General features: G+C 38.4%; 1 protein-coding gene across 16 annotated transcripts in view; it reads left to right on the top strand.

Annotated features, from left to right (window-relative positions):
* The window catches only part of tcf4 (transcription factor 4), a 457,550-nt gene that overhangs the window by 21,508 nt on the left and 422,849 nt on the right, over nucleotides 1–13,193 (top strand). For 8 of the 16 annotated variants that reach the window (XM_090233612.1, XM_090233615.1, XM_090233617.1 and 5 more), the window contains exons 1-4: nucleotides 6,572–6,930; nucleotides 8,402–8,493; nucleotides 8,792–8,830; nucleotides 10,540–10,603. The exons of 1 other annotated variant lie outside the window; for it this stretch is intronic. In XM_090233612.1, coding sequence (XP_090089738.1) covers nucleotides 8,422–8,493; nucleotides 8,792–8,830; nucleotides 10,540–10,603 — 175 coding nt within the window. In that variant the 5' untranslated portion in view covers nucleotides 6,572–6,930; nucleotides 8,402–8,421. 7 more of the 16 variants (XM_036976638.2, XM_036976640.2, XM_036976641.2 and 4 more) reach the window with 4 other exon arrangements.

Here is a 13,193-nt window from a genome sequence, read left to right as displayed (position 1 = left end):
TTTCACTGTGAGGTCTACTACACCTGTTGTATTCAGCATTTCACTGTAAGGTCTACTACACCTGTTGTATTCAGCATTTCACTGTAAGGTCTACTACACCTGTTGTATTCAGCATTTCACTGTAAGGTCTACTACACCTGTTGTATTCAGCATTTCACTGTGAGGTCTACGACACCTGTTGTATTCAGCATTTCACTGTAAGGTCTACTACACCTGTTGTATTCAGCATTTCACTGTAAGGTCTACTACACCTGTTGTATTCAGCATTTCACTGTAAGGTCTACTACACCTGTTGTATTCAGCATTTCACTGTAAGGTCTACTACACCTGTTGTATTCAGCATTTCACTGTAAGGTCTACTACACCTGTTGTATTCAGCATTTCACTGTAAGGTCTACTACACCTGTTGTATTCAGCATTTCACTGTAAGGTCTACTACACCTGTTGTATTCAGCATTTCACTGTAAGGTCTACTACACCTGTTGTATTCAGCATTTCACTGTGAGGTCTACTACACCTGTTGTATTCAGCATTTCACTGTAAGGTCTACTACACCTGTTGTATTCAGCATTTCACTGTAAGGTCTACTACACCTGTTGTATTCAGCATTTCACTGTAAGGTCTACTACACCTGTTGTATTCAGCATTTCACTGTAAGGTCTACTACACCTGTTGTATTCAGCATTTCACTGTGAGGTCTACTACACCTGTTGTATTCAGCATTTCACTGTAAGGTCTACTACACCTGTTGTATTCAGCATTTCACTGTAAGGTCTACTACACCTGTTGTATTCAGCATTTCACTGTAAGGTCTACTACACCTGTTGTATTCAGCATTTCACTGTAAGGTCTACTACACCTGTTGTATTCAGCATTTCACTGTAAGGTCTACTACACCTGTTGTATTCAGCATTTCACTGTAAGGTCTACTACACCTGTTGTATTCAGCATTTCACTGTGAGGTCTACTACACCTGTTGTATTCAGCATTTCACTGTAAGGTCTACTACACCTGTTGTTTTCAGCATTTCACTGTGAGGTCTACTACACCTGTTGTATTCAGCATTTCACTGTGAGGTCTACTACACCTGTTGTATTCAGCATTTCACTGTGAGGTCTACTACACCTGTTGTATTCAGCATTTCACTCTAAGGTCTACTACACCTGTTGTATTCAGCATTTCACTGTGAGGTCTACTACACCTGTTGTATTCAGCATTTCACTGTGAGGTCTACTACACCTGTTGTATTCAGCATTTCACTGTAAGGTCTACCTACACCTGTTGTATTCAGCATTTCACTGTGAGGTCTACTACACCTGTTGTATTCAGCATTTCACTGTAAGGTCTACTACACCTGTTGTATTCAGCATTTCACTGTGAGGTCTACTACACCTGTTGTATTCAGCATTTCACTGTGAGGTCTACTACACCTGTTGTATTCAGCATTTCACTGTGAGGTCTACTACACCTGTTGTATTCGGCATTTCACTGTAAGGTCTACTACACCTGTTGTATTCAGCATTTCACTGTAAGGTCTACTACATCTGTTGTATTCAGCATTTCACTGTAAGGTCTACTACACCTGTTGTATTCAGCATTTCACTGTAAGGTCTACTACACCTGTTGTATTCAGCATTTCACTGTAAGGTCTACTACACCTGTTGTATTCAGCATTTCACTGTAAGGTCTACTACACCTGTTGTATTCAGCATTTCACTGTGAGGTCTACTACACCTGTTGTATTCAGCATTTCACTGTAAGGTCTACTACACCTGTTGTATTCAGCATTTCACTGTGAGGTCTACTACACCTGTTGTATTCAGCATTTCACTGTGAGGTCTACTACACCTGTTGTATTCAGCATTTCACTGTAAGGTCTACTACACCTGTTGTATTCAGCATTTCACTGTAAGGTCTACTACACCTGTTGTATTCAGCATTTCACTGTGAGGTCTACTACACCTGTTGTATTCAGCATTTCACTGTAAGGTCTACTACACCTGTTGTACTCATGTATTCGGCGCAGGTGACAAATACAATTCGTTTTGATTTGTTTTGTTTTGTTTCCATTATAATCCACGTTTTTGTATAAATTGATTTCCATTTTCATTCAACAAAATGATTTCTTCTTTCTACATTTCATCGCATCCAAACTTTCCAAAGTGCCTTTTTCCTTTCTGCTTTTTCCAAGTGAAACATTTTTCAAAAGATTTTCTGCCCTGGAAATGAACCTAGTTTTTTCCCTCCGACCTCCGACCTCAGTGGCACCTGTGCAAACCACTGTACCATCTGCTTGGCTCTCCCTCCTTTCCAAACGCACACGCAGGCACACACGCAGGCACACACACACACACACACACACACACACACACACACACACACACACACACACACACACACACACACACACACACACACACACACACACACACACACACACACACACACACACACACACACACACACACACACACACACACACACACTAGGGATAAACTAAACTATCCCCATCAGAAAAACTGAAGTAGTGAGACCAGCCAGACCACCATTTGGAATGACAACAGCCTGTTACAGAAGATGCCTGTGGTCAGTGCCTCTCAGCAGGAGGGCTCGGGAGGTCAGTGGAGAGCCGAGGGGAGAAATGTGGCGTAATCCAATCCCTGAGACCCGGCTCTGTTATGATCCCACTACAATCCCAGGACGCTATCAAAGGGTATTAACTCTGGTTTACTGTTCTGTTCCGTTCTCCTGCTTTTCTCACTGCTCTCACTCTCTCTCTCTCTCTCTCCTTCTCTCTCTCACACTCCCTCTCACTCACTCTCCATGTCTCTCCCTCTGTATTTCTCACTCACTCATTCTCTCTCTCTCTCCTTCTCTCTCTCACACTCCTGCTCACTCACTCTCCATCTCTCTCCCTCTGTATTTCTCACTCGCTCATTCTCTCTCTCTCTCACTCTCTCTGCAGCTGCATTCATCCACAGGTTTTTTTGCAAAACATTGTTTTTAAGCCATTCAGGCTGTATGTGTTTATATAATGAATTCTTCCTAATGACTCACCCCTATATTACCACAATGTCCAGATTTAAAATGCATTCCCCTCCTCATTTTTTTCTCTCTCTCTCTCTGTATCTCTCTCTCTCTCTCTTTCTCTGTCTCTCTCTCTCTCTGTATCTTTCTTTCTTTCTCTCTCTCTCTTTCTCTCTCTCTCTCTCGCTGTATCTTTCTCTCTCTCTTTCTCTCTCTCTCTCTCTCTCTCTCACTAATCCCCCCTCTCTCTTTCTCTCTCTCACTAATTCTCCCTCCCTCTATCTCTCTTTCTCTCTCTTGCTCTCTCACTCTCTCTCTCCCCCTCTCTCTCCCTCTCTCTCTCTCTTTATCTCACTCTCTCTGTCTCGCTAACTCTCTCTCTCAATTCAATTCGAAGGGCTTTATTGGCATGAGAAACAAATGTTTACATTGCCAAAGCAAGTTAAATAGATAATAAACAAAAGTGAAATAAGCAACCAGAAATGAACAGTAAATATTAAACTCACAAAAGTTTCAAAGGAATAGAGACATTTCAAATGTTATATTATGGCTATTTACAGTCTCTCTCTCTCTCTCTCTCTTTTTCTCTCTCTCCCTCTCTCTCTCTCTCTCTCTCTCTCTCTCTCTCTCTCTCTGTATCTCTCTCTCTCGAACAGCTTGGTACTTTTTAGCTGGTTACAGCACGGTGTGTACTCATCACTGATTAGCTAGAATAGTTCTCTCTTTACACCTGCTACTTCCACAATGCTCCTCTCAAACCTCCGGCAGACAATCAGTCAACATCCTGTCTTCAGTACTTGTGGAATGTGTTCTATTCTGAAAAAGTGTCTTGGACGTGCATAATAAATATTATTGATTTACATTAATATATCCACACAAAAAAGAGGCTGTTCTAGGTTACACTCCTCACTATAACCCTTTTCAGAATTTAACATAGATAAACCATTTTTTATTTTATTTTTTAAATTAATTTTTTAACGCAAGTCTCTGACTGTTGTTGAGTGAAATAACATACTACTACAGTTTTTTATCCTTGGAATGAAACACCTTTTACGTGTTATAGAAATGCTCAAAATTATAAAGAATATTAGACCATTTAAATTAATAGCTAGGACTATGCATGTTATGACTTATAGCCAGGCTTAGGAATTAGTACAAAATTACTAATACTAATTAGTACAAAAATACTAATGCTTATTTCATCCCTTTATAATGGTATGATACCCTAATGTTACCCGTGTAATACCAGTGACCTACTAAGGCCCAACACACATTCTAATAAGCACAGATTCAGTTCAGCTCTTTTGATTAAATCCCTCATCCTCCACGCAACCGCCCCAGCTCAGTGGTCAGTCAGTCACTGTGTCACAAATGGCCCCCTATTCCCTATATAGTGCACTACTTTTGACCAGGACCCATCAAGGCTAGAACACTATATAAGAAATAGGGTGCCATTGAGTCATACACTCAATCATGGGACACTCTTACTGACGGTTGTTGGCTGCTTTTTATTATGTATTGTTGTCTCTATCTTCTTGACCTTTGTGTGTTTTGTTGTGTGTTTTTGTCCTATATTTATATTGTATTTATTTATTTTTAATCCCCAGGCCCCCGTTCCCCGCAGGAGGCCTTTTGCCTTTTGGTAGGCCGTCATTGTAAATAAGAATTTGTTCTTAACTGACTTGCCAAGTTAAATAAAGGTTAAATGAAGTAAAAAAAATAAAGAAATACAAGTTGAGATTCACATAGGGTCTTTGTGATAAGAGTGAAGATGGGCCTAACACTAACCCTAAAACAAATCTCTCCACAATCAAATATTACACGGTAATAAGTGATAAATAATTGTGATAAGGTGGTAAGTGATAATCATGAACATGATAATTGTGATAAGTGATAATCACGATAATGATAATTGTGATAAGGTGGTAAGTGATAATCATGTTAATGACAATTGTGATAAGATGGTAAGTGATAATCATGTTAATGACAATTGTGATAACATGGTAAGTGCTAATCATGATAATGACAATTGTGATAAGGTGGTAAGTGATAATCACGATAATGATAATTGCGATAAGGTGGTAAGTGATGATAATGATCATTGTGATAAGTGATAATCACGATAATGACAATTGTGATAAGTGATAATCATGATAATGATAATTGTGATACGTGGTAATCATGTTAATGATAATTGTGATAAGTGATAATCGTGATAATAACAATTGTGATAAGTGATAATCACGATAATGATAATTGTGATAAGGTGGTAAGTGATAATCACGATAATGATAATTGTGATAAGTGATAATCATGGTAATGATAATTGTTATACGTGATAATCATGTTAATGATAATTGTGATAAGTGATAATCATGATAATGATAATTGTGATACGTGATAATCATGTTAATGATAATTGTGATAAGTGATAATCGTGATAATAACAATTGTGATAAGTGATAATCATGATAATGATAATTGTGATAAGGTGGTAAGTGATAATCGTGATAAATGATAATTGTGCTAAGGGATATATCACAAAACAAACGTGATATCAACACCACCATTGTTGTTTTTTTCTTTTTGCCTCTCTCGTAAAACGTAGCTGTCAACTAAACATAGTTTTCAAGCACTGATGATAAAACCTGACATCTTCTCTTGAAAAGAGAGGAGCTCTTGCTCAAATGGCACCCTATAGTCCGAATTTAGTGCACTACATTTGACCAGGGCCAGCACAGAGCTCTCATCAAAAGCAGTGCACTATACAGAGAATAGGTTGAAATTTAGGATGTGAGATGCACACTAGATTCTACATGCGACCCCCCCTGCTACTGGCTTATCAGCTTAGTGTGAGTCCTCAGCATCTTCTTGATAAGAAGCTGAAAGCTATTGCTTTTTAACCATTATATGGTCACTCTTTCATATACTCTGAAGATAATTTGACTTTCTGTTTCTTGTTTGTCTAAATGAAGGAGTTCAATTTAAATAAAAAGCAGTATCAACACAGTTATTTGTTTAAAGCAATACACCTCATAAATATACAAAACTGCCTGGGGGGAAAAAAGTAAGGTTGGCTATGTGTGATGAGGAGAGGAAACAAAACATTGCCTACTACACATCTCTCAGACAAATACAGAATTTATAAAGATACATTTATTTAAAGACTAATTTATAAAGAAAAAATTATTATCCGTCTTCAAAACATTTGTGATCGGCACCACTCAGTTTATTCTGGTCAACGTCACAGGTCTTGGAGGATGATTTGCGTTGCCGGATGTGGACGAAACCAGAAAAAAAAAGGTTTGTCACTAGTTACCACAGCCACAAAGTCGCAATTGGCTATATCTTAATAACATTTCATGAAAACAGAAATGTGCTTTTTTTTGTTGTCTTAATGTCAAACTAGGCATAAGGTTAGCAGGCACAAGGTTAGCAGTGAGGTTAAGTTTATTGTTAAGGTTTAGGATTAGGTGGAACATCTGATTTGAAGGAGATAAAGTGTAGAAATGAGGCAGGGGGGTATAACCATGATTATGACTTTGTGACTGTGGTAACTAGAGACATTGACGCTAGACTAGAGCAATGGAAAAGTAGACAGCTAGCTTGGGAGCTAACTGCATAGGATGTGAAAATAAAAGCCAAAACGGTCTCATTTAAAGCAACCCCTTTTGGATGTACAACTACGTAGTTTTTTTTGTTGCTGCAAAGTTGACCCTAACACCGGAAAACATATTTCAGTTTTCAAACAAATGTTTAGCCGCTAACATCGTAGAGAAGATAAATATATCGGGATAGCTCCGCTAGCACAGACAAAAAGTCGTCAGCTATCGTCTTTGAGTTTACACATAAGAGAGCAAATATATACACTTTTGTGGATTACGTAAACATATCAAAACGAAGGTAATTTCATTTTAATTTTGATGTTAGTGTAACTTATTTAGAACAAGGATAGTTGGAGACATACCCAGTATGTGGATTTGATAAAAACTAGTTTTCCCTTCTGTGTCTCTCTGTCTGTCTGCAAGGTACACAGACTGACCGTGTGTCTGCTCAAACTTTTCTATTGGTTGCAGACGAAGACACCGGTGTTGGTTGATCAGTCCACCGTGTCACGGGTTGGTTGGGACAGTTCATATCCAAACCGGTCGTGTCGGTAGCGCTCCACCGCTACCCAAGTCCTCAAAACCGACAGGCACCGCTTTATGACACTATTTCACGGACAAAAAGATGTTAGCCAGTCCACGTTAGTTGTGTTAGTCTCTCAGCTCTGAAAATAGGGAAAAAGGGCTAACTTATTTTAAGTAATGTCAAAAAAGATTTGTATTTGCACGTTTCATCGCCTGTGATAGAATTGTATAGGCTACCTGTGTTGATGCCCAAAAACACAATTTGCCTATAGTCTAGAAATAACGTTCGCAGGTATAACTCAATGATCATGTAGTAAGTAACTCAAGCCTTCATTTACACAAATACATACAACATACGACCAGGTGAATAGGGGCTTCGTTATCTTGTAATGAAAACAAGATTTTCATCATTTTAAAAGTAGACTAGCTACTATCGAAATAAAAGTTATTTTCAACATAGGTGCAATATCCATAATGTGTCAAACCAAGATTTTCGGTGGTTGACAGACAGATCGATATTCTGTTGAACACAAATATATCGGCGTTGTAAACCAATCAATGAAGACAACTATTTATTTGATGGAATATCAATCACTTTTATTATATCCCCCTTTGTAATGTACATTTCAACCCAACAAATACTGGTAGCAAAAGTGCAGGTATCGATATATTAAAAGGTAGCTAGGTGGCTGTAGAAACCAACGGTATTAGTCTACCATTCTGTGACACGCACATGGGGCTCAAACTCAGCTCAGTGGAAATGAATAAAAGTCCTCAATGATCACATTCGCATTTACAAACGGATATTTACAAACGTTCTGTCATACTTTCGCTGCCTGTGTTGGCTAGTTAACAAGTCCGTTTTGTTGTACATTTTCCGCTGTCTTTATAGCGGTTATTTATTTATCTTTCTGTGCACGGGATTGTCACTTGATCTCCCGGATAAACTGCCTTTTGCACAGCCAGAACTGGACTTTGGGAAACATTCGTATATGTCTATTTCTTTCATACAATTACCGGATTCTTGTTTTTTTAAATATATTTTTATCTAAACCTCCTGTGGCACAAGGATGCGTTGAAATATAATAGATTTTAATGCAAAGTGGAATTTGCGCGACTCCGGGTTCCCGGTCGTGTGTTGATTGTGAGGAAGCTCTCATATAGTGAGTGATAAGGTCGGTACCCCCTCCTATCGGTGCGAGAACTGGCGTCCTCTGACCGCTATTTCTTTCCATGTTTTTTAGGTTTGTGTGATTTTGCTAAAATGCATCACCAACAGCGAATGGCTGCCATAGGGACAGACAAAGAACTGAGCGACTTATTGGATTTCAGTGCGGTAAGCAATTGTTATAATATAGCGATGACCGAAACCAAGGCACCGACCTACCGGCGACTGTGTTTTTTGATTTGTATGGCAATAGATAGACTCATGTTTTTTTTTTGGTATTCATTGTGAGGTAGGCTATTTCTTTAAAAGTGTTATTTTTTTTTTCCTGTACGTTTTTAACTCAAGGTAAACAATACGATTTAAAGAAAGTTCAATTAATTGTGATTTTCTATTACTTAAGTGTTTTTCAAAAAAAATATGTGCAGAGAAATATGATATTGCATTAGTAATTGTGTTGTTTCTATAGATGCGAAACAGCGATTTGAAAATGTTCCCAACATCAATGGTAGTATATCCCCTTTTAAAGTATCTTTTTCTTGTTTCATTCTGTCCTAGAATAGAACATGTTGAATAAGTTTTGCTTCTTGTCTTTTTATGCATTCTAGTGACAGCTCTCACTGTTAGTAGAACCAGTCCCAGTAATAACTGCATGCGGGACGAGCCCCATAAGACATAATAACAACTAGTCGATGCTTTATAACACATATCTTACCGGTACTTTTCCAAAGTCTATGTTTTTTATATAATGTTATGAATAACGGATAGTTGACTTTATTCAGACCTGTTCGGGTTGTGGCAAATATTTGTCTTTATAGAAACGCTTTATGTTCGGGAAGTTTGGACAAGGAAACGTGCCTACGGTCATGTTTTCATTAACCAATAATGCTCGCAACTCTTGGTCAACTTCGAGCTAGCTGTCTGAGAAAAATATATAAAGCGCTTTTTATGTATCAGGGGGAAAAAAAATCCTACTTGATAATCCAGACATTTGGTCAGTGTTTTACAGTTAGGTTGGCCTACTAATAGCTACCGTATTAACTTGCTGTTATTTCTGAGGAGTAGGCTATAGGCACATTTTTCATATCCTAATTTTAAGGATACGTATAGAATACACTACTAGGGCTTTAAGGATATAGAATACACCACTAGGGCTTTAAGGATATAGAATACACCACTAGGGCTTTAAGGATATAGAATGGGGCTTTAAGGATATAGAATACACCACTAGGGCTTTAAGGATATAGAATACACCACTAGGGCTTTAAGGATATAGAATACACCACTAGGGCTTTAAGGATATAGAATACACCACTAGGGCTTTAAGGATATAGAATACACCACTAGGGCTTTAAGGATATAGAATGGGGCTTTAAGGATATAGAATACACCACTAGGGCTTTAAGGATATAGAATACACCACTAGGGCTTTAAGGATATAGAATACACCACTAGGGCTTTAAGGATATAGAATACACCACTAGGGCTTTAAGGATATAGAATACACCACTAGGGCTTTAAGGATATATATAGAATACACCACTAGGGCTTTAAGGATATAGAATACACCACTAGGGCTTTAAGGATATAGAATTCACCACTAGGGCTTTAAGGATATAGAATACACCACTAGGGCTTTAAGGATATAGAATACACCACTAGGGCTTTAAGGATATAGAATACACCACTAGGGCTTTAAGGATATAGAATACACTACTAGGGCTTTAAGGATATAGAATACACCACTAGGGCTTTAAGGATATAGAATACACCACTAGGGCTTTAAGGATATAGAATACACCACTAGGGCTTTAAGGATATAGAATACACCACTAGGGCTTTAAGGATATAGAATACACCACTAGGGCTTTAAGGATATAGAATACACCACTAGGGCTTTAAGGATATAGAATACACCACTAGGGCTTTAAGGATATAGAATACACCACTAGGGCTTTAAGGATACGCTTAGAATACACTACTAGGGCTTTAAGGATATAGAATACACTACTAGGGCTTTAAGGATATAGAATACACCACTAGGGCTTTAAGGATATAGAATACTTTCTTATGTTTTATTGTGTTACAGCCTAATAATAATATCATAAAACGTTTTCACTAGAATGCTATTATGTATGTATTTATATGATGATTTAACTTTCCAACAATAAAAGAGTGTCTCTCTTGTAAAATACCTTACTATATATGTTCTTTCAGATGTTCTCTCCTCCTGTTAAAAACGGACCAGCCTCCCTGGGAAGTGGACATTTTGCAGCCTCAAGTATGTCAATCACAACTCATTTAAATAACGCAATTTTCAGTTGTGGACATTGCAGATGTTGTTTAACATGCCATTGTTATAACTTTTTTTGTTGTGTCGCATTTGTCTTCTTTAATAAGTTTAAATATATTATTGGGGATGTCTTTCCCCTCTGGGCACACACTGGTTGAATCAACATTGTCTCCACGTCATTTCAATGAAATTCCGTTCAACAGACGTTGAATTGACGTTGAATAGACGTTTGTGCCTAACGGGTTAGCTTTGTGCATCGGATATTACATTGTACGCACACACACAGACACAGACACAGACACACAGACACACAGACACACAGACACACACACACACACACACACACACACACACACACACACACACACAGACACAGACACACAGACACAGACACACAGACACAGACACACACACACACACACACACACACACACACACACACACACACACACACACACAATCAAACATAAATCAAACAGTATAAACTGTGAATATCTCTGTTGGTATTGACCGTGATAGTAGTGGGTTTACATGTGCTGTATAGTTACACTCTAAACTGTGAATATCTGTGTTGGTATTGACCGTGATAGTAGTGGGTTTGCATGTGCTGTATAGTTCATTTGAAATTGTTCCCTCGTCCTTTGGACCTCCCACTCAGTAGTCCCCCGTAGCTGAGGACGCCTGATGTCTCTTTAAGCGTCTGGCCTCAATGAAGACTCCTTCTCCTCCTTGGGTATTAACAGCAGGTGTATCATACCAGTGGCAGTTCAACTATACCGCCAGTTTTCTGTGGGTTTAAAGAGAGCGATGCTGAAGTTTAAAAAAAAAAAAAATTTAAACGCTGTTGTCGTTTGTGGTTTGCGGTTCACTATTTTGTCTCTGTAGCACAGTGGCAGACGTGTTTGTGTATTGGAATAGACTTGTCATTTCTCTCAATAGGTAGGCTATTTCTCTCAATAGCTAGGCTATTTCTCTCAATAGGTAGGCTATTTCTCTCAATAGGTAGGCTATTTCTCTCAATAGGTAGGCTATTTCTCTCAATAGGTAGGCTATTTCTCTCAATAGGTAGGCTATTTCTCTCAATAGGTAGACTATTTCTCTCAATAGGTAGGCTATTTCTCTCTGTAGATACAGTAGGCTATTTCTCTCTGTAGATACAGTAGGCTATTTCTCTCTGTAGATACAGTAGGCTATTTCTCTCTGTAGATACAGTAGGCTATTTCTCTCTGTAGATACAGTAGGCTATTTCTCTCTGTAGATACAGAAGGCTATTTCTCTCTGTAGATACAGAAGGCTATTTCTCTCTGTAGATACAGTAGACTATTTCTCTCTGTAGATACAGTAGGCTATTTCTCTCTGTAGGTAGGCCGTTTCATTTGGCTTTGTAGTAGCATAATTTGTATCGGCATACTCCAATGCACCACTATATCAAGATTATAATTTCTATCACACCTGCTATGGTAACGTACCATTGAATATTGTAATTGTGGGTGTGTTCAAGAGCAGTGGATGTGCTACAAATATGTAAAATACATTTAATTTATTCATATATACAGTACCAGTCAAATGTTTGGACACACCTACTCATTCCAGGGTTTTTCTTTACTTTTTACTGTTTTGTAAATTGTAGAATAATAGTGAAGACATTCAACACTATGAAATAACTCACATGGAATCACGTAGCAACGAAAAAAAGTGTTGAACACATGAAAATATATTTTATATTTGAGATTCTTCAAAGTAGCCACTCTTGGCATTCTCTCAACCAGCTTCATAAGGTAGCCACCAGGAATGCATTTCGATTAACAGATGTGTCTTGTTAAAAGTTAATTTGTGAATTTTTTTTCCTTCTTAATGCATTTGAGCCAATCATTTGTGTTGTTACAAGGTAGGGGTGGTAATACAGAAGATATCCCTATTTGGTAAAAGACCAAGTCCATATTATGGCAAGAACGGCTCAAATAAGCAAAAAGAAATTACAGTCCATCATGAAGGTCAGTCAATCTCAAAACTTTGAAAGTTTCTTCAAGTGCATTCGCAAAAACCATCAAGCGCTATGATGAAACTGGATCCCATGAGGACCGCCAACTCGGAGTTACCTCTATTGCAGAGGATACGTCCATTCGAGTTAACTGCATCTCAGATTGCAGCCCAAATAAATGCTTCACAGAGTTCATGTAACAGACGCATCTCAACATCAACTGTTCAGAGGGGACTGCGTGAATCAGGCTTTCATGGTCAAATTGCTGCAAAGAAACCACTACTGAAGGACACCATTAATAAGAAGAGACTTGCTTGGTCCAAGAAACACGAGCAATGGACATTAGACCGGTGGAAATCTGTCCTTTGATCTGATGAGTCTAAATTTGAGATTTTTGGTTCTTTGTGAGAGTAGATGAATGGATGATCTCCGCATGTGTGGTTCCCACCGCGAAGCATGGAAGAGGAGGTGTGACGGTGTGGGGGTGCTTTGCTGGTGACACTGTCAGTGATTTATTTAAAATTCAAGGCACACTTAACCAGCATGGCAACCACAGCATTCAGCAGCAATACACCACCACCTTTTGATTTACGCTTA

Source organism: Oncorhynchus mykiss, chromosome 5, assembly GCF_057628025.1.
Source record: "Oncorhynchus mykiss isolate SJ-2025 chromosome 5, ASM5762802v1, whole genome shotgun sequence".
In the NCBI taxonomy this organism is placed as follows: domain Eukaryota; kingdom Metazoa; phylum Chordata; class Actinopteri; order Salmoniformes; family Salmonidae; genus Oncorhynchus; species Oncorhynchus mykiss.
This window is presented reverse-complemented; position numbering and strand designations above follow the sequence as displayed.